This window comes from Conger conger, chromosome 5, assembly GCF_963514075.1.
Source record: "Conger conger chromosome 5, fConCon1.1, whole genome shotgun sequence".
In the NCBI taxonomy this organism is placed as follows: Eukaryota; Metazoa; Chordata; class Actinopteri; order Anguilliformes; family Congridae; genus Conger; species Conger conger.
This window is the reverse complement of record NC_083764.1, coordinates 13,486,987-13,509,054: the sequence shown is the minus strand read 5'-3', so window position 1 is coordinate 13,509,054 and position 22,068 is coordinate 13,486,987. Positions and strand designations below refer to the sequence as shown.

The window sequence follows — 22,068 nt, the reverse complement described above, 5'->3', positions numbered from 1 at the left end:
TGCGAGGGGCTGGGTCCTGTCCAAGGCCTGTCCTTAAGCCCTGCTGTACACAGAGAACAAATGGGCCCCGATCCGCCGGGCCGGATGGAGCATGAATCTCAGCCCCGATCAGATAGACCGCCCGCATCCCGCTGTCACGTTCGCAAATTGATCGCGGCTCTTCGGTCTGCGGACACGCTCGTCGCCAGCTCGACGCTCCCGCCCGAGATCGAGAGGCTGGAGGAGGCAGGTCAGAATGCAGGACGCGACCTCAATCTGCCTTATCCCCCCTTTTTCCAGGACAGGAAACAGCAACTCAGGAGCAGATAGTGGCCTCATTCCAGTCGGTTATTTTTCTCATCTTTTTTTTTTTTTTTTTTTTTGCTATTTTCTTTTTTTTTTATACTCCTAGCACCACCCATCGGGAGAGGTGGATTCACAGGTCGATTGTTTATACATCATGCTTTCTGAAACGATACTTCCGCAAAGGATGCTTTCTTGCTCAAAGGAAATATTGGGAAGTTCTGTTTCTAGCTCCTAGAAGGAACATTTAACGGGTTGGAATTACCTTAAAGATGGCAGACTTCGATCAATTTCCGGGTCAGGAATAAGTAAAAGAAAAAAGAGGGGAAAAATAAGTGATTGGAATGAACCCAGTATGTCATTGAAAGCCTCCCCTCACCCCTACTTTTAGAGGCTGGGGTGGTCCCATCTTATCTGGGAGGGGGTATTTTAGAAGCAGGCATTTTAGTACTAACCCAATCACTTAAACACAATCTTCAGTGAATAGTTCAGTCAAGCATTTTTGTCCACATAAAAAAAAACACAGAGAACCTTCCAGAAGGAACAATTTGTGGCTGAACAGCCCAATCCTGTGCCACTTTGGGAATCCCTGGGAAACCATCAAGAAGTGGGAGGAGGAGGGGGGGGAGGGTGACAGGCAGGGAATATATCCTACCCTGTACCCCACAAAGGGGTGTCAAAGACGGCCAATGAGAGAGCAGGTTTTTTGTTCTATCCCAGCACTAAAACATCCGATTGGACTAATCGCCTAAACGTGTTTTTCAAGCGTGACCTTGATTAGTTGCATCAGTTGTTTCAGGGCTGGGCTGCGAGCCACGGCTTGCTTGTTCTCTGCGGAGGATGGCAGCATGTGTCCGCACAGAGGCTCCTAAGGCTCTGCCAAGGGTCCTCCGAGGACAGGGCCCACCCTCTGCCAAGACCGGTGACTGGCACAGTTTGACCCCGTGCCAGCCTTCGCCCGAACAATGCCGCCTTGTGCGTCGACTAGAGGGCCGCAACCGCGAGGGGACCGCGGAGAACCATGTCCTCCCCCCAGGGCCAATCAATGTTCATGTTTTATGCGCTTTGAGATTACCTTTGGCGGTCCGTTCATAGCCGAAATACACGGATCGCGCTGCTTTTTTGTAATCTTCATCACACAGATTTCATAAACAGGTCTAATCAGAGGCTTGGCGCTGGTCTAAGACCACTGATATTTTTGGCGAAGAAGTAGGCAGCGACCTACCAATCTAGTTCCTAAACACATACTTTGCGCGTGACTTACGATTATGTAATCTCTTTCCACGCTTTTATCATTTAACCCTCAGGCTCACACTCCGTGGCATTGTTCCCGCAACAGTGGATAATCTCCTTTATATTCCCCGGACTGGGATGCTAGTCAAACAATATTTAGAATCCATTTTGCCCATCAATCAGCGTCAACATGACAAATCCTTACAAGTCTTTTTATGGCGGAAAACAGTCGCAGCCCCATAAAAGCACAGTCACTTCTCATATCCTCAATCGCAGGTCATAAACTTTTAAGCTGTCAACATACTTCGAACAAAATTCCTCTCCGCCCGATTCCAACCCACACTGAAAATTATATCCCTTTTTTTCCCCGAGATTTCTCAGAGAATTCCTCTGGGCTCCATTTCACGTTGCCTGCTCTGCCGAGCTCCCAGAACCCCCTGTAAGCCCAATTTAAGCTACTGCAGAAGTATGAGAGCATTACGGGCCTTCCTCGCAGATAGTGAGCTCTGATATCAAACACTGTAGCGGGTGGGAGAGATGATGTCAGGAACACGGGGGCCAAGACGCTTCACTCACATGTACATCGGCTGCAGCTGGAGGTGCGACGTCTTCTGTGGCCCTTGATAACCGTAGGAGTCAAACCCTCCTATAAAATCGACTGAGAGAGGGAGAGAAACAGAAGCGGTTCAGTGGGATGAAAGACAGAGGGGAAGGTTTTCTGCATACATGGCAGTGTGTGTCAGTGTGTGTGGGTGCGTGTGTTTGTACCTGTGTGAGAGTGGGTGAGTGTGCCTGCCTGTGTGTGTGTTTGTACCTGTGTGAGAGTGGGTGAGCGTGCCTGCCTGTGTGTGTGTGTGTGTGCAGGCACAAGGGTGGTTAGGCTTGTATGCGTATTACTGCACCCAGGTAGTTGTGTTTGTCTGATGCATGTTATGGATGCAATGCATAATGCATGTGTGGATACATAGGTATACCCTCGTTCCATTTTTTTAATCACCTTGCACTTTTTCTGATTTTATATTTTATTTTGTCTGTTTGTAATCAAACAATTCACATGTTGTCAAAGCGCAGAGCCAATTGCAGCATCATCAGAGTCTGGATATCTTATTTTCAGGTTAATAATCCATATGAATGGATCTCTATGGGAATTTGGGGGTTGGACTACATTCAGCTGTAAATTATGCTGATACAGTATGGAACACATTTGCTGGCTAAATGGCTTTAAGTCATCAAGGGTCCAAGGTGTCAAATGAGCCTCAAACCACTGTGCTTTTGCTCATTTGCAGCAACGTCCTGTTAATGCCCCACAAGTACCCCCCAAACCTGCATGTCTTTGTATTGCGCGAGTAAACCGGAGTGCCTGGAGGAAACCCACGCAGGCATGTGTGTTTGCGTGTGTGTGTGTGATAACGCTGAACAGACAATCAGCTGCCATGCTGTAGAGAGGTCTGGAGAGGACCGTATATCTACGGAGCCATACAATGGCAGAGTGGCCTGGCAGAGCAGCGGCTCATGTAAAAAACACCTTTAACAGGATTACAGCTGTGCAATCTACAGCTCCAGCCCAGACACCTCCTCTGCCCCGGGTATCTGGATTTTACACACATACACACACACATACACACATACACACGCACACACGTACACACGTACACACGTACACACGTACACACTCACACGTACACAAGTACACACGTACACACACGCACACACGCACACACACACAGGCACAGACACACGCACATAGGCACACGCATACACACAGGCACACCCACGTGCGCAAACACGTGCGCATGCGCACAAACACACGCACACACACAGACGCACACACGCACGCACACACACGCACGCGCGTGCACACAAACACACAAAGCTGAGGTAACAACGCTTCTGACATAGATCCAGCGTTTCTGTATTTCACAGTCTCTTTTTTTCACACCAATTGACAAGTAGATTAGAGACAGAATAAGCTGATGAGTTTTCTGAGGCGTAAACGAAGGGACGCTCTTCAACGATTATTGCGGTGATGACAGAATTCTTTGCAGGTGCCGGGGAGAGAGAGCCCCCCTCCCTCTCCCCTGGCGCTCTCAGTCCCCAAGTCACACACTTGTCATTCTTTCCCTGTTCTCAGATGTCTCTTATCAGGAGACTAGCAGGGTCAGAGGCAACTCTTCCATCAGACGATCGAGGCGGCTGCCGACTAGAGAGTGGGTCGTTAGGCCCGGTTCTCGTGCCTCTAAAACCCTTGTGAAGTTAAGGTGAAAAATAAAGAGTTCACCCAAAATAAAGTATCAAGGGCAATTCCACGATGACTGACGTTACAAATGCTGGATATTTGTGTGGTAAAGCCCAATAGAGCTACATAACAGAGACTGATAAGTGTTATTGACACCTGAGGGTTATAAACGCGTATGTCAGTCTCTTATGTATCTTATGGGCTTTACCACCAAAATATCCAGCAGTTGTAATGTCAGTCACCTTGGAGTGGCCCTCAACATTCTGGGACCTTGCACCCCTCCTGCAAAGGTCCTTATACTCTCATTTTGATGCACTGGTACATTGGAACCTACTGCTACCTATGATGATGTTTGATACAAATGCAGCAATGGATAGTACACTAAGCAGTACACTACGGTTAGTACACTACACTCATCTGTTCTCCACATACTTCAGTTACATTTATCAGGTTAGTTATGAAATGAAGAAAGCAATGCAAGTTCAGGTTCAGCCTTTCATGAATAGAAAAATAAATATGAATATGTGCAATATGTGGAAACATGTAGAGCACTTATGATGCAATAATGTGGTGTGCAATCATGCGTTTTATATTTCCCTTAGTTAATGTTTATTTCATTTAGTATGCATATACTGTACGTATATGATATCCCAGAGACGGAATAATGGGCACAATAAAATGGTACAAAATTGTTTCATTTTCTTGAAATAGCTTCAAAACGGCTTGATATCTAAAGCCCTTGTGGCTACTCGTATGTTCTTATAAACAATTAAATTCATAGCAGAACATCAGTTATAAGAAGTTAGGAGCGAATGAAAGCGCATGTATCCACTCCAGTTGCCCTGAAGGGCACAGCAGAACAATATAAGATGTTTATCGCAGACGCTCAATATCCACCAAGCCCTGTCCACCCACACTGGGCACAATATATGCTCCTTTTGTTAGAGTTTTCAATGTCTGCTTTGTTGCTGTTCAATCACTGCAACCCGTGTGGCTGTGGATTCCTCAATAGAGCGGGCAGATAAAACTTTGATGTAAAAACTCACATCTTGACAGGGCAAGGATTGGAGCTGTAAAGGTGGCAATCACGTCGTCGTGAGAACGGGCTGCCCTCCTCCTCCTCCTGGTAGGCCAAATCTGACCGCGTTTCCCACCAATTAGGAACCTCAATTACTCACGCAAACTTCCTTGTTGTGATGCCGAAAACACCCCAGCGTAGTAACAACCTCGGGCTTTCTCTAATGGAGGCTTTCCTTTTAAATAAGACCTTTCTCTGAGTGGACCTTGGGACATTATCCTAGATATTAAGAGTAATTACAGAGCAAGCTATTTCATTGGCCTGAGCTGTTCGTTTACCTTCGTGTACTGTAATAATTACAGCAGTAATGGGTAATACAACTCTAAGATTAGCGTTAGCTATTGCCTCAGGGCTCATTCCATTAATATTACTTTAATTCACCTGATGGAATAGCAGCTGGAAGGAACGTATTATCCTGCCATGTTTGGGTAGAGTGACTGACATCCAATGAATCCCTAATGCAGATCAAAACAGCTACCACACCAACGTGAATAAGATTTTTTTAAATGTTAATGTTTGAAAAACAGGACCTTTTTGGGTGGGACTAGTAGAAGGGAAATGCATTCTGTCCTTCATATAGACTTGGAAATAAATGTTTTTGTTATTTTAATGGCTGCGGGGATAATTAGCCGGGTTACGCTTTGTGAATTCCAACACTGCGGTTTTCCCTCAGACGTCAGATCTGTTTGTGAAATGGGACCCTCCGGATTTTATGGACAGGAATAAGGGGGACGGCTCAGTCTCCGATTCCGCCTTCTTTACCATCGGGAGCCATTTTGTTTTACCCCCGAGAAATGGGATTTCATGGATGAGTTAAAGGAACTGGAGTGGACAGCAGGTTCTTGTTACATTTCACAAATGTAATAAACAAGCTATTTTCAGTCCAGTTTCAGTTCCAGACACAGAAATGAAAGATTTACACATCACAATAACTAAAAGCCCTCTTAATCTGTAAAAAATATAGCATTTATAAAGGATTCATATTTTGTTCAGGAGAGGCCCTGACATTGAATGAGGGGATGTTCAACTCAACACAAACCTAGTACTAATGGTTGTTATGAGGAAACAGAATACTTTCAGAATTGAAAGTAGATGTGTTTGAAATTTTTGCAAAAATACTTGTAGATATGCAGTGGCTGATCAAATGAATTGCCCCCCCTCTCTCACTCCCTCTCTGTCTCTCTTTCTCACTCTCTTTCTGTCTCTCTCTGTCTCTCAGTCTCTCACTCAGTCTCTCACTCTCTTTCTGTCTCTGTCTCTCTCACTCTCACAGTCTCTCACTCTCTCTGTCTCACACACCTACATGCACATTTGTATACACAATCATATGCACTGTATACACACATACACACACCCTTAGCCCCTGCTTTGAGCTGGAGGAGTAGGAACAATTGGACTATAGGACTATTTACTCGCCATTCTGGTGTTGTTATAAAATGCATCCGCTCCGCTCCCAGGTGCGTTTCAGAGAAATTGTCGGTTAGGAACGAAATAAATTATCTTCAGGCAGTTAGCATGAATTATGAATGAAGATAAGACAAAGCAAAGTTCTGTCACAATTATTTTGCTTACTAATCTTGTGAAAGTAAAACTAGGGCGCAGACCAGAACTTTCCATCCGCCTTAAAGGGATAACATCCCTCACAATTTCAAATTGGCAGTTGAGCTGAAGTGAGCTGATATGGAGCGCTGCTGTCCAGACCTAGCAAATGGGCCAATTCAGCTCTCTTTTTCCCACTGAGGATCCCCAAAGTCCCTACTTACTGATCAATGAAAGCAATCTCTTCAGTCCAACAACATCTAAATGTAAATGTTTGCTGGCTTGGATGAAGCCAAAATCCGCCACTGAAGAAATGCGCGTGCCAATACTTTCATTACATGGACTGTGTACCAATTTTTGAATATGTCAGAGTAGTTTGTGATAGCATAAAAGAATGTAATTATGGTTCACAAATCCTCTGTACAAAGAACAACTGAGCCACATGGCCTAAGACTATACTTGTGGAGGTAGCTATTTTTATTGTTAATGTCGATTAAACTGTTTTTTTTTACATAATGATCAATACTATTGTGAAATATGATGTTCTAATGATGTTATACTGTATATATCTGCAGGAATAACCAAATAATGCTACCGCTGTGATAATTAAAAATCATTAAATTTTAGTCATTAAATTATCGATGATCATTTTAAATTGGGATTTTTGAGGATAATTAGCACAGACGGAGCATCCAGGAGAGTGTGACAGACATGTTCGCGTTTATTCAGCGCTGAAGTGTTTTCGAGTGGATTAATCGTCCAGAAGGAGGCCAAGAAAAGCACGGTGAAAGACAGGAGACAATACTCACAGCTGTCCTCTTCCTCTGAAATGAGCTTCACCACATAACAGGCATAGATGAACCCAGCAAGCTGAAAACAAACACACACAGACACACACAGGGTTTAATGAGAACCACTACCGGCTGCACACAAACAAGTACGAACGTGTCCGTGTACACAGCGATGGAGGGTGTTAGTTTATTCTTCAACCGCTCGCGTACCCCCCAAACAATATTTCAAGTGCAGAGAAGAACCTGAAGTGTGGTCTGCTCTGCACTGTCAAACATGTAGCTAATGGACCATCACAAAACAGAAACACTTCTCTGATGATAAATTGTATGTTTTCTTCATTGTGTGTTTAGGAAATAACTGCTTGTAAAACGCATCTATGAATTCGGAAAAGAAAGCCCACACAAGCCCTCAATTTTTAATGATAAAAATGCGTTATGGTGAACATTTTTAAAAGACGCAGCGGGATAATGGGGGATAAAATGAGAGCCTCCTGCAGAGAGTGGGAAAATCCGGGATCAAAGAGCGTCTCGGTGAGGTATGCACATTCCAGCGCGGGGAGCGGTCTCAAACTGGGATGCTGCTCCAAGAACTGGGTCACACACAGCGCTCCTGGCGGGAAAACCGCGAGGCACACAACTGTTCATTCACCGAGGAAACGCTCCTGACTGGATTTTTTAAGCCACAACACTGTCCCTGCAAAGCTTATGCCGCCAGAAGATGGGAAAAACATAAAAAAGAAGAGTGTGCAAGAGAGAAAGAGAGACAGACATTACATGACATTTTATTTGGTTGACGCTTTTACCCAAAGTGACTTATAGTTGATTAGATTAAGCAGGAGCAATCCTTCCAGGAGCTATGTGGGGTTAAGGGCCTTGCTCACAGCTTGTGCGAATCTTATCGCTACACCGGGCATCGCACCACGGACCTTGGCAGTGCCAGGCTGCCCCTTAAGTGCTTCACTACAGGCTACAGACAGACAGACAATGGGCAAAGCCACAGCAAAGGTGCTCCAGTCAGTATTGCCAGACATGCTTCCTGTTTTGTATCTCTGTGAGACAGCGCTATCAATAGGAGGTGTTAGGAGCGAGAGGCAGAAACCAATAAACAGAGATGTACAGAGCAGATAAACACCAGGCCTGCGTGCTCCGAGCTTGTTGATGAGGAGGCACTGCTCCCGCCTGTCTCAAAGCTGAAATTCCACACTCAGGGATGTGTTTAGAGCTGAGAAATTAAAACCAGCAGTTGTTCTGTCAAGGCCCTCTTGATCAAGCGGACGGGACTGGGCCTCGGTGTATTAGGCTCGCAATTTGTGGCTGGCTGGCGACTGGAGCTCTCTGATTAAATCCGGCGGTGGCAAAGTCAGGGGAGGGCAGACAGAGGTCAGCGCTTCAGCTCGTGAGGAAGCGACACAACAGTCTTCCATGTCATGGAGCAGGATGAAGCCATCGATGTCAATTACGCACGTAGGCCCCACGCTGCGCCACAACGTTTCTGTGCCACAACGTAACTACCTCACCTTGTTTATTCGGCTAAATAAAATGGCAAACAGCTCCTGGCGAAGGGGTCCTGTTTAGAATTATCCCATGCATAAGTCTTTAAAGCGGTCGGTTTAACGAAATGCGTAAACGGCAAAACAGATTAGACTCCAATTGCCACAAAGCCCTGTTGAATAAATAGACAGAGTTGTAAATCCAAGCGGTAGCGGATTTAAGATTCCAAGAATACCTCAAGGTCTCACCCTCATTTACAATGAATAATGTTGTCCCCCAACAACACCCCCCCCCCCTCCCCGTTAGCAACCGAGAGCACGGGCCAGCGCACGCAGATGGGATACTTCTCTGCTCCAGACATTTCCATAATGGCGCACTCCCCCACGTGAAGGACACCGGTTCGAAACGGCCCTCTGCAGATTTGCGGAATGAAAACGACGCTCGGTTAATGCGTTTACCGGGAACGCTGAAACAAAGGAGCCGCTTGAACAACGTTGCGTAAAAAAAGAAACAGTGACAGAAAAGCAGACACGGTTGCCTGCCATGCCTCAGATTACACCACGCCATCGAGCTTCTATAAGGCAACTTCTCAGCCAAATTCGTCTGCGAAAACTGCGATTTTTATTTTGCATGATAAAGGGTCTTTTGGACGATTTGGAGGCTCAGTGTAAAATTCCATTGTGCGGAGGTGATACGAGGCGTGATGGAATGTTAAAATTAGATTCTATACATCTAAATAATAAATGCACAATTTCAAAGGGGATGAGATGAATAATTTACAAGACTCTGGGAACACACTGATCTTAATGCAAGTATTTTAAAGGCTCAGTTCTATAAACACGAGCACTTTCATTTTGTATTGTCTGCTGCGGGAATGACATCTCTTTTAATGCCGATGCACTTCAGTATCTACAGTTCATTGGGAGGAATCGTCAAGTTAAAACTAAGAGTAAATGACATGCATTAAACAGACTTCAGACAAAACAAGCGGTTTGAATTAGGGAACATTTTGACTTCAGTTGACTTCTCTTTGACATCAATACAATATTCTACACTCAGTATGTTTAATAGCTACAGGCAGCTTTGTAATTTCATCATTTCTGTAACCGACATGATCCTCCATATAACAGATCTAACGGAGAGCTCAACAGAGCTCGTTTCCTGTGATCTCCGAACATGGAGGTCTGCTTTGTGCTTTTGTTGACATCAAACCCTTGAATATAAAGTAATAAAGAAAACATGCCAAATGCCTGCAGACATAAAATCACATTTAAATGCGAGGCTATGCCCTCACCACCATGTAAAACACAAAAGTCATGTGACCCATCCTGAGTGTATCTAGACCAGAGCAATCAACCAGTTTACTGCACTATCAAATCTGTTACTTCACAGTAGGGTTATAGATGTGTAGGTGGGCATATCAAAAGCTACCATGCTAACAATGAGTTACTGTACCACATGCTCTACCATTCCAGAGTTGTTTTTCACTGTGTTAGTATTGATCATGACTATGAGCTGCTGGTCATGGTAAAGACGGCTGTTAGTGAGGCCCAAAATGACCATCTCAATGAGGGTCAGGGAAGCCTCTGTGAACGAGGGTCTGGTTCTTCATCTTCTTTTCAATGAACAAAGACCCAGGAGAAATGTACTTATGAAAGAAAAGTCACAATCGATATTGCCAAGCTGCACATACAGTGTAATTCATGTAACAGCATTTTGTTCTATAAAATGCAACTGTTGAAACTGAGAAGACTGACATTTGGGAACTGAGTACAATGACAAAATTCAATAAAAAAAGGTTTTTATTATTTGTGGGTATGGAAGCATCCTGGCCTTTCTTTGAAGTCACTTTATAGATCATTCATAGAGTTTACCTGAATACCACTGTTCCATTTAAACGCAGGATGGCACAAACTGCAGGAAGCAATGAAGAGGGTGGTCTTCTCATTGGCTAACCTCACGCCGAATGACAGACAACCACAGGTTCAGTAACTCAGAAGACTGTAGTCTGGAAGCAATCAACATTTGTCTTTAACTTTAAATAAATGCAAGCATTGTTGTTTCTCTTGACAAATACAGGGGCAAATTGCTTGTTCTCATTTGTAATTCAAAGTTAAGGACAAACGTTTGAATCCGGGCCAGTCTCTCAAAAAGTCACACTGGTCTTTTAAAAAAACTACTTTTCCTTTAGGGGATTAAACAAATGTTCATGGGCAAACTTCCAACATTGCATCAGTCACTACACTCTAAACTGAGATTGATTGTGGGTTTTCTGGTTTAAAAAGTGAAGAAAAAGGACTTGCATCTGAATCCAATTGATGTAACAAGAACCTGTCTACTTTAACAAGGTGCAAATTGGTGTTTCGCAAAAGAAAAGAGAAAAGAAATAAAGAAATGTAAACATATAGTTCATACAATTGTATTAAAGTAAGAGGAGGTGGAATGAGAGCAGAAGCAGTTAGTAATGCAACCCTGATTTTCTGAGCCAGCAAGAAGTTAGTTTCATGAGTTCAACAAGGTAACGCTTTGCTTCACACATGAATTTAGCAGAAGTGGTTATCCGATGCGACTAACAGTGCAAACACAAGTGCAAAGATCAGGGACTGAAGTGCCGTAATTCCCTTGAAGAGGAAAGTACATCCATTAGCATTAAAGTAGCTAATAGAGACAAGAACAGAACTACCCCAATGAGCATTAAACTACATTTTGCCTTCAATGGCAAAACCTTAGGCTTTTTTAGGAAGTTACACACCTAATGAGGTGTTAGGGCTTGGAAAAAGTACTGGAGTAGGTCGAGGGTGATGTTATAAATACAACTATAAAGCTTTACCTGCCTGTAGCTGTCTTAAGCTTGTGTATAGCGCAACATGACTGTACCTAGAACAGCTTTGATTTTACTGTATGCTGTTCATTTACCTCCCCAGGTGAGGTAAATTAACCACATCGGTATGTTGTCCGATGAGATTATGGTCCCGTCTTCATCATTAAGTGCTTTCAGATCCAAAAAGTAAAAATGTTTATTAGTATTATTATTAGTAGTATGGTGTGGAAACAATACCTTTGCAATTATATTATTATGATATCCCCCTCTCTCTCATCACATGTCCAGTAGCGTGTGTCCATTTCATGCAACCGGCATCATTTGGATGTCCTTGACTGGCTCTTCATATGTTCGTCTCGCCTCTCTCCAGATGGTCCGCACCTTGGTGTTTATTGACTGCACTCGAGGTGTTTAACATGCCAACAACCGGTCATTTGCTGCAGCATCGAAGTCCTTCAACTGCGAATAATCTTATGGAGCTTTCTCTTTTTAAACTCCAGCCAGCCTCTTAAGGAAATTCAGCACTTCTTCAGTTAGCTGCTCTTGTCCTTCAAGGGTAAAGGCTTTAATACAGTCACTCAATAAAACCTTTTATAAGAGTAACCATACCAGCTCTTGTAGAATTCCAGACTTCTCAAAGGAGAATTATATATATTTACAGCGTTGACTGGGTTTATGAAGAGGGGTTGTCTGTAGTTTATCACTTACTCATGAAGTCAAAAGACACAAAGGTGTCACAGAGGTGAACATACTTCTGGGCAGGGAGTATAAATGGCAGCTATGCAATACAAGAAATGATTTACCCTGTGGTAGTGGCAAAAGTTTACACAGCAAGTACATAGGGAGAGATTCTGCCACTAATATCCTTGGATTTTACAGATAGCTCCTACTGTATGTTCCTGGCTTTGGGTTGGTAATAGTTTTCTCCTAATTAAGCAATACAATTTTGTGGATGAATACATTTAAACTTTGACTCATGTTTAGTTTAATCGCAATGCCCTTCGCCATTTATTGTGATTAAAGAAATTAACTAAATGTTTAATTATTTATGCACTGTTGCTCAACAATGTCGACAAATGCCAATCTCATAATTGAATATACAGTAAGCCCTCGTAATGAACACAATGCAACAACTGCTTAATTCTGTTTTGGCTAAGTGGAGTGCACTGCCGTTGACCAATGTAGTCTGTACTGACCTTGTACCTTTGATAAAAAATGGCCCACAAAAATTACCAACAAAACCAAGCACCAAGAGTAAAACGATAAATAAACCATAAGCACTATATTTCTTCTATGAGCCTCAATAACAATATACAAACTGGAAAAAATACATTCCTGGATATTCCTCTTCAGGGTAGAGCATGCAGCATTAATTGTTCAGTTGCAATCTTATTTGTGGTCGTGAAAGGCCTATTTTTCATGATAATCTAACTAAACCTTTTTTTTTGTTGGTCGTCTGCCAATGTTAAAGTGGGTAGCTTCGCTGGTCCCTGCCCGCATTGGCTACCTGTGCCGACCTCTTCATCTGAATTAACGTCAGTGCACACTGCAGTAAGAGCACTGTGCTTGTGCATTAGTGCTGGCCGGCTTAAGTCGCATATTGGTGTTGTTCTTAATAAGATGCTAAAGGAACCTACCACATTTCTAACTGTGGCCCAGAGCCAATATCATTGCCTCATTCATTGGATTCCAGCATCTGTTGAGCCAGGATTTACATGAGTGATGTGGCCCTGCACAAATAAATAAAAAAAGCATACACGAGTGAAACAGAAAGCTGTTATCTGCCATTGTCCTTTTCTGAGAATTGCTGGTAATTAAAAAAAAGAGAATTTGGCCAGCACAATTAACATGGACACTGTCTCTATCTTTCTCTATTGTATCCCTCTGGTCAATGAAATAATAGGAATGCGTTTACAGTGGAACAAAGTAGTCTGACCCACACTAAAGTCATGCATGTTCATTTATCGTCACTCCCATACACATTATATACTTTCCTCCCAAACTGTGCCTGTGACTTATTACTGACTTTGGAAAATATTCCAAAAATACTCTTTGGAAACCATTTGGGTCAAAACAGGTATAGCTTTGTCTCAACTTGCTTTTAGGATCAGCAAAAAACCCCTGTGGCAGGATCATACCCTAGAAACATTAAACAGTTTGTTCTGTACAAAACAGACTCATTTGTCACAAATAATTTGCAAAGAATCAATCTTGCATTATATTTTAATGGATGAGTTATTCCGTCAAGTTATGAGCTGTTCACATACCGTAACTGCTGGAGAATTCTGGGACAGGAGTGCCAATGCTTAATTTATTAATGCTTCTCCTTTTAAAAAAGTAATTAGCTAAACTCAAGGGATACATTTCAATTCAAGAGATTTGACACACTGAGCCTTTCGGCGTCTGGGAAAACAGCTGAAAATATACATTTAATAGCGGTATCTACAAAACAGTAAATCTAAATTAAGCCTCCAGGTTACAGCCAGGTGAATAAATATTAAGAAACATATGGTGTTAAGCATTACCTTTTTAAAAGAAATATGAAAAGATGGTTATGAAGCAGGGATATTTGACAGCAGCTTCAATATTAATAGTTTTGCATAATGGATTATGACAAGCTTATTCAAGCATTCGGGAGTGTGTTCGGATGTGTTCAAATTGCTTGATGGAAGAATAAATCTGAATGATCCTAAGTGAACTAAAGCAAAGCCTTTGCACGCCATCGCTTCTCTCCCATATCATTAGGAGAATGCGGAGAGGTAACAAGCGATAAACGATTGCATTATGTCGAGCGCACTTCCCTGGCCAGTGGCCGAATTCACCCACCGGCCCGACGAGCCAGAAAGAGCTTGTGATGCTCTTTATCGTTGCGATTACTTTGATTTCCCAGCAACACGTATCAGACCCAATTTTCCGCTTCCACAAGAGCACAGGCACTTAGCCACCAGGAAAACCCAGCCCCTCCGTGGCAGCGATTGCATCAGTGCACACCAGAGTGCCTCATCCCACCTCTGTTTTAACAACCAATTGCCACGGTCGTGCTCTTAACTTACTTATTTTACATTACTTACTTCATTGGTTTTCCTCAAAAAAAGCTGTCCTTCACACGGTTTTAATGCTCTGCTGCGCTAAATTTGCTCACGTTAGCCTGGGTTCCATCAATCAACGTTTGTCCTGAACTTACGCTTGCAATCAATGCAAGTGGCTTTCTTTTTCTATCAGAACAGAGGTTGGGTGAGTCCAGCAATCAGTAGAATTAACTAGCCAAGCTGTGATTGTGAAGATTAATGCTGCACTTATGGGAAAGTCAAAGTTAAGGGCACATGTTGTTGCAATCAAGGCTATTCTGTTGATCTCACAGTTGGACGTGTCGTATTTATAAGCACAGACAAGAGAAAAGCTCTACAGCAATGGTATACATACATAGTCTAAAGTAACAACTTATCTGTAGGTGTCTTTATAACATGTTAGTCTGTTTTGTATACATGAGATCTGCTTACAGTTAACTTATAGCTAACTCTGAATTTCAAGATCAATATTACACGCTGTCCCTTCGAACTAAACCAAATACAGTGAATCTTGCAAGCCAATTAGAACTAAAAGTTACCATACACATCCGCCTACAATATGTTCCAATCAAAGTCCTTATTGAACATGTAGGAATACTTTCCCCTCGCTTGATAATAATTCATTACACAGCCCTTAACTCCTGAATCCATTGTAGCGGGATTGATCGCTTGCTGTAAAAGCTCTCTCTTGGAGCTAAGAGCATAATTGCACGGTGTTTACTATAATGCTTTCAGACATCTTACCATTGATCCAACCAAAATACAGCTTGAATGCCAAGCCCATATACTCACTTGCTATTGTATTAAAGGCATGCAGAAGGAAGCCAATGTCAGTGTATCGCAATGTTTCAAGGTTTAAGCCGTTTCTAGCCGTGACCTCTATACAGGGCAAATGCACCAAAAACAACTTCAACGTAGTGTGATGCGTTTACTAAGATATACATTACAGTATACACTGAAAGCCTAAAATTCCCTGAGACCTGATGTTCACAGTCTATAAATAATTTACAAAAAACCAAAACCAAAAAAGCTTTCATATTTACCTTTACTAATATATTTTTGGAAGTGACTTCACAAAAATCTCTCAGTGAAATACATTTTGTAAACATGTAGCCTAAAGATTCTATAAAGATATAAATATTGTCTAAAAACAAAGACCCAAGAGATTAACCCATTCTGCCTCGGGCAAGAATATGTGTTTGTCCATGTTTGTGTGACAGAGAAAAGTGGCAGGAAAAAGTCCAGAGTACAGCACAGCATGAACATTTATGAATTCAAAACAATAAGCCCTGGGTTCAATAAACATTCAGCCTTTGGCAAGGTAAGCCACCATGTTTTGTAAAATATGGGCCTAAGTGTGTACCAAGATAAAGATATGTTCATACTGTAAAATGCAGTATTATTCTGACAATCATCAACAGATCATCTTCAATTATACACTTACAAAATCATATGCATAAAGCATCACTTGTTCTCATTTGCGACACACATCCACAAGAGAGTAGTTCCGAACCATCAAGACTTACAAAGCAAATGTCTACTTGCATTATGTTACTGTAATGTCACTGTAAGTGTGGACACCAGCGTAGGTAATTGGAGCACAGGAATAGCAAATTTGACGTAAATATTAGCAGGCACCTCTCTAGTATTACTCCTGGAGGCACTCTTCACCAACATAACTACCCAAACATCTACCCAAAAATGGTTGTGTTCACACACTACCAATGGAAACTTGAAAGCATCTATGATAACAGTAAACTTACTATAATTCTGTGATGTCTCTGTTGTGCCTCTTTCCTTGGTACAGCGTCTTATTGTGAAAGTTTCAGAATAAGATTAATGTAATACATAATACTCTCTGTCACCCCCCACCTCTCTCTCTCTCTCTCTCTCTCTCTCTCTCTCTCACACACAAACCATTACTAAATCCTAGCTCTCCAGATATCACACTGACACTAATGAAATTGCATCTCTACCTGCAGAACTAAACCTCTATCATATATTTCATATAAACAACAGTTGTACAACTGTTGTAGCCCAGCTACAATAAATTGTTCCAACAGCACTGAGCTGTACAAAACAGAAGGCATGGGAAAACATCTACTGCTACATTTTCAATTTTAGAAAAGGTTTTTTTAGGCTGCTTACTTCATGCTATATGCATGAACAGCTTGTCCTTGTCGGTATATTGCGTTCACCTACTGTGTTGGCACACATCCATGCCATATCGTTCTGAGCAGACAATGTTATGTGCAGGACGCAGCCCTGATACAGTAAATGTGATCCATCTTTTATTGCTAAAGGTTTAAAACTAGTATTAATTAGGTTGAGGGCGGCAATTAGGATTTTAATATTTATTCACAGCAGGTAACTGTGGCATTAGAAGAATAAACCACTTAAACCTACGTGTGTGTTCTCTCAGTGGATTTCACTGGGTAATGGTGCTTGACAGCAGCTCAAGCCACAAGTATACTGCAGAAAGAATACAGATTGGTGCGGTTTATTGGTCTTTATCTGTCTCATACCCTCTTTTGCACTCTCTCACACACTCATGCATTCACACACAAATCGACATATACTCAGTCAGTTTATCAATAATAGCTGGCACAGTAAACAGGAAAACAAATAACGTGAGCTAGATCATCTTAATTTACTGTAGCAATCTTCTGTAGACAGCATAGGTAACTATGCTGAGAATGATTAAGCTTTGGGAAGAAATTCTCATAATTTTGCTGAAAAAGCTTGCGAGATGCCAAGTGATTTTCATTTAATGTATTCTTTCCAAAAAAATAAGCACTGTTTATTTTAGTAGCAAATCCTTATTATGTATGAATTCAAATTTTATTGCCAGTTTCCACGGAGTACACAACTTACATCTGTTGTGTATTTAGTTGACAGAAGAAATCTTCCAAACAATCCGCCCTTGGTTACAGCATTTTATGGTTCATCACCACATTTGTCACTATAAAATCTGGCAATATTTTTTACAACGGCAGTTTGTGTACATACTTTCATTTACCAATACCATAATTGGCTGTTTATAACACAGCATTGTTACAAGGACCCATCCGCATGCTTATGAGTCATGATTTTTCAGCTCAAGATCTTTAAAACAGTGTACTGCTGAAGCCAAGACCCCTGCGGCTCATAAAATGGCCGCCTTTTTGTTTTCTTCTTTAGCGGGCTGAACCGGTGATTCATTACAAAGATTGGCCAGTGACTCTGTGTCGTGAGAAATTTCCCCTTGTGCCCCTGTGATAACCGGCAACTGGAGTCGCGCGGCTCCAGATTCATCACCCAAAGCCCCGAGATATCGGGGAGGCACAACGGCGAACTTCTCTTCATTAAAGAAGGGAGGATGTAGCTCTACGCTCTCCGACTCCCGCAGTTTTCGTCGAGCGCCTTTCCCCGTGTTGTTTCTGACATTTTGAAAAACGGGGGACGGCGGGGTGTTGCTTTCTCCGCTCGACGACGGGCTTATCGCGATGAGATTTCCAGACACGTCAAGGATCCCGACAGTATCAGTTTCCCTGTCACTCAGTGGTGGCCCACCTCATTATTCGCCTGCGTCGGAGCAGCGTGGTGGGAAAACGAGCCGAAATGGAGCCGCGCCGCCAAAAGAACTCGCTCACTCTTTGAACTAGACCGTGAGTTTTTCACATTTTTGATAAAAAAATACGACCAAAACACACGGCCAGTCTCTGCAAATGAAGAGGCGTGTTTAAGCGGGACTTCCATGAAAACAAATAATGTTGAATTACTTTACAACTGGTGATTTATTTTTGTTTGACTGACATATAATGAGGCCAACTGATTCCCTTCCCTCTGGGTGTTGGGCACTGTCATAACTGATGCGGGCTGTTTCCGGGCTAAAGCGTGAACTACTCATGGGATGACAGTTTTCAAAAGCAAACTTCACTGACTCACACTTCAGTCTGAATGACAAAGTTAAAAAAGTTCCCAGAATCCACATGTCTATCTTTCCTCCCTCTCTCTCTCTTTCCCCACCTCTTGATATTCCTCTCATTTCCCCCTTCTCTTCCCCTAGTCATTTTTTTGTTGCATTAGCTGAAACTGAAGATGACATCAAAAGTCGTCAAGAAAAAAAAAAACAGCATCAGATTTTACCATGAATACCATTTCCCATTCTTTTGCCAATGAGGCCATGATTTGCCAAGCTAACCTCGGATGATCTTGATGCATGCTGCTTGCGTGTTTGCCTATTCCTTGGAGAATGGCTCCCTTGTCAGCTGAGATCTCGCGGAGAGCATACATATTTCATCAGAATTTATTCATGAACGAATCTGAACTCAACATTCTTACAAAAGCACACAGCTAAAAGATTAAAAGAGTTCAGCATATAACCTTCTCCATGTTTAGGACAGGTACATACAGACTGCCAACAGAAGCATGTACCCATTGTATGCCACATATTGGCCTTACCTTTACAAAGAACAAAATCAATATTCGTCCTTAACAAAAAAAAAATGAATACAAAGGTTGCTGCTTTTATTTCATACAACACAGTGGCAAGATCAGAACTAAAAGCTCTCACGTTTATTTGAAAATATATACGGTTATTAAAAGTTAAGAACAAATGGTAATAGGATGTGAATCTTTTCATGCATATAGCCTCTAAAATTCCTTCAATCAACACACTTCTGTTTAGAACTACAACTAGGATCACATGCAGGCAGAACAAATACGCAGGTGTTTATGGTAACGAAGGCTCCGGAATGAAAATGGGCTTGTCGCCATTCATTTAAATTAATTTAACAATTATGGTCCACTGTATGATTAGCCTATGAAAGTATTGCTCAGATGACTACTGGGTGGATGTACTGAATACTGACTACTTCAAAAACAAATTACCCTCAACCAGAATGGAACGTGACTATGTTTTTAAAAGGTCAAAGTCATGTTACTTTTCAGTAACAAATATTATAATATCTATAATTTATAATCTATATTATTTGCAGCCATCGGCGAAGTGAAATGAATGCAATGTAGTAACAGCCAGCATGACAGCGAATAACAACACAATAAAGGAAATAAAATGACATGCTCGGTCTGCAGTTTCCTTTCTTAATTGAAATTATTCTTAAGTGTGCCCTTCAATTATGCACAGTGAGCGCAGTGATCTGGAAGTCTCCAAGCACCTGGACAACCGCTTTCCCGTGACTGCGGGAGGGGGGTCGAGCCCCATTAGCTCCAGTGATCAAGGGCTACAATTGCCCCTCTCAATCTACCAGCCTTAATGCTGACAACTGTAAATTAAACCCCCACAGACCGATTATTAACCAGGCTAATACTCATCAAAACAAGTTTCGGCAGAAAGCGAGATGACGGGCGTAAAATGTAGACAAAGTAGACCATTGTTTTAATCTCGCGGCTAATGACCGTGTACTAAGCTCTTTTTTTAAACAATTACAGACAGACACTGAGAAGCAGACTAAATACATAACATAAAAAAAATCCATTACCATACAGACACCCATGTGTAATTAAACAAGGTCTGATTGATTGTGAGCGCAATGTAAAATATACCCATAAGCATATCGCTATAGCTGTGCTTAATAGTCTCATTTATTAAAGTTCCTCGCCAGGTCTTCAGTTGCGGATGCCTGTTGTGCTCTGTGCCGGCGTGATAGAGGAGAGAGAGGCTGTGGACGGTAACAGCTGTCTCCCCCCCCAATAAAAGCGCACTCTTCCTCCCATAGCTCAGGACACATCCTGCAGTCTTGAGTGCACCCGGTGTCATCCTACGCAGGGAGACGACGGTTCAAATGTAACAGTAAACGGGGTGTTGGCGGTGCCCGTTCTCCGCGCGGAGCTGAGTGACGCCGTGACGTCCGTCACCGCGAGCGAGACCGGATTCTCCAGCGGCAATCGAGCGCCTCGTCGGCGCCTTCAGCGGGTTGACTGCAAATGCCATCCTATATATAGCATTACAATTCATTTCCCAAAAAGTACTCGATTCAACCCCAGGTGCGCTCAGAACTCGGAGCTCGGAACGACCGGCAGACCTTAAAGACGAGCCGGAAAAACATCGGCAAAACAAGAAAGACCCCGCCATTGTTTCCAGCGCTACAGCCAGCGGAGTATTATTATAATTTCATTTACAAAAGAGCACACCGGCACACCGCGTGCTAAAAATACATTGCATGTGATACAGCATTGGAAGTTGGGGAATGGAATTTGTGGGTTGTGGCTCGCAGGGCTGTTCTGTGCTGCTTGTAAGTGTAATATCAGAAAATGGCTGTGGGCTTGGGGGCGGCGAGTGCTAGGTCCTGCTCGTTTGCCGGTTCGCCCTGGTCATGTGGCGCCAGGCACGCCCTGGCAGGGGTAGCGGGATGTGACCCTTATGGGTTTCGCCGTGCCGACCTCTCTCTTCGAGGGCGAGGGCCGCGTTCGAGCCGCCAGAGCCTCCCAGGAGTCAGCGGAGGTGTTACAGCCGGCCGACAGGAGAGAATACCAATCAGCTAGCCCGGAATCGATGCTAACGATACCGCCAGGGTTTCTGCATCACCCGGCCGTCCTCGCTTTTCTGTCTCGGCTCCAACGTTCCGTTTCCGAGCCGGAGAGCCTTTTTCCGGGAGGGCGGACTGCAGAGGAGGGACCATATGGAGACCGGAGGGAGAGACGTAACGCATCGTGCCCGAACCTTCGAAGCTAACGGGGGCCTTCTGGGCTGCATATAGATGCTCATTGCAGAGCCACCATGTAGAGTAGGAGGGGGAGGATTACTCAGAGTTGAGTAGGGTCACAGCGTGACACAACTTCGTGATTCCTCGGCAGTGCGATGTGAGCGTACGCCAATCCCACAGCGGCGCCCTCCACCTCCAAGCATCTTGATACAGCCACAGCTCCTTCTTTATACTCGCTGAACTTAAGTAAGTTCAGTCTTACTGAAAGACTTTGTACCTGTCTTAACAAGCAATTTAGTCTTATAATAAGACTTTTTATAAATTGAAAATATTAGCTTGTTTTAAGTTACTGTTTGCTTGACAAGTGATATTTTCTAACCCCACTGGCAAATCTTGAAATGAGTCAAACTGCCTTACCTCATTGGCACTATTTTATTTTATTTTTTTAAGTAATTTGAAATATATGAGACTAACTTGTTGAGATTGACTGATTTGGTTTGTTTCTGCAGAGTCCTAATTGCGGATGGGATTAAAAGATTGCCATCGTGATGTCACATGGAATGAAAGCTTTACAACCCACCACAGCCTGTCAGCACAGATTCTACAGAGTACCCAGATGGTCCTATGCTGTCTTCCTTCTGCCGTTGTTACTTCCTAACGACAGGCGGTTCTGACTGGTAGCAGACGTTTTGAGTGCCACTAGCCACTGTCACAGTAATGCACACAGTCATTCTTATGGCTTATTAAATAGGAACATTTGTGCTTCAACTGAAGGGAGACAGAATGTTCAATATTAAGAATATGGAACTGAGTATCTGGTAGGACTAGTGTATTATCGGTGCTAACACCACATAACGCTCCACTGGTACTGTTTTAGCACCA

The 22,068-nt window shown here is 42.9% G+C and overlaps 1 protein-coding gene across 3 annotated transcripts in view; it reads right to left on the bottom strand.

The window, feature by feature from the left end:
* Window positions 1-22,068, bottom strand: part of nkain2 (sodium/potassium transporting ATPase interacting 2) — a 113,257-nt gene that overhangs the window by 4,094 nt on the left and 87,095 nt on the right. For 2 of the 3 annotated variants that reach the window (XM_061242329.1, XM_061242328.1), the window contains exons 5-6: window positions 7,178-7,238; window positions 2,092-2,173 (exon numbers count right to left, since the gene is read on the bottom strand). In XM_061242329.1, coding sequence (XP_061098313.1) covers window positions 2,092-2,173; window positions 7,178-7,238 — 143 coding nt within the window. Of the gene's footprint in view, window positions 1-2,087; window positions 2,174-7,177; window positions 7,239-22,068 lie in introns of those variants that run through there. The other variant, XM_061242330.1, reaches the window with a different exon arrangement.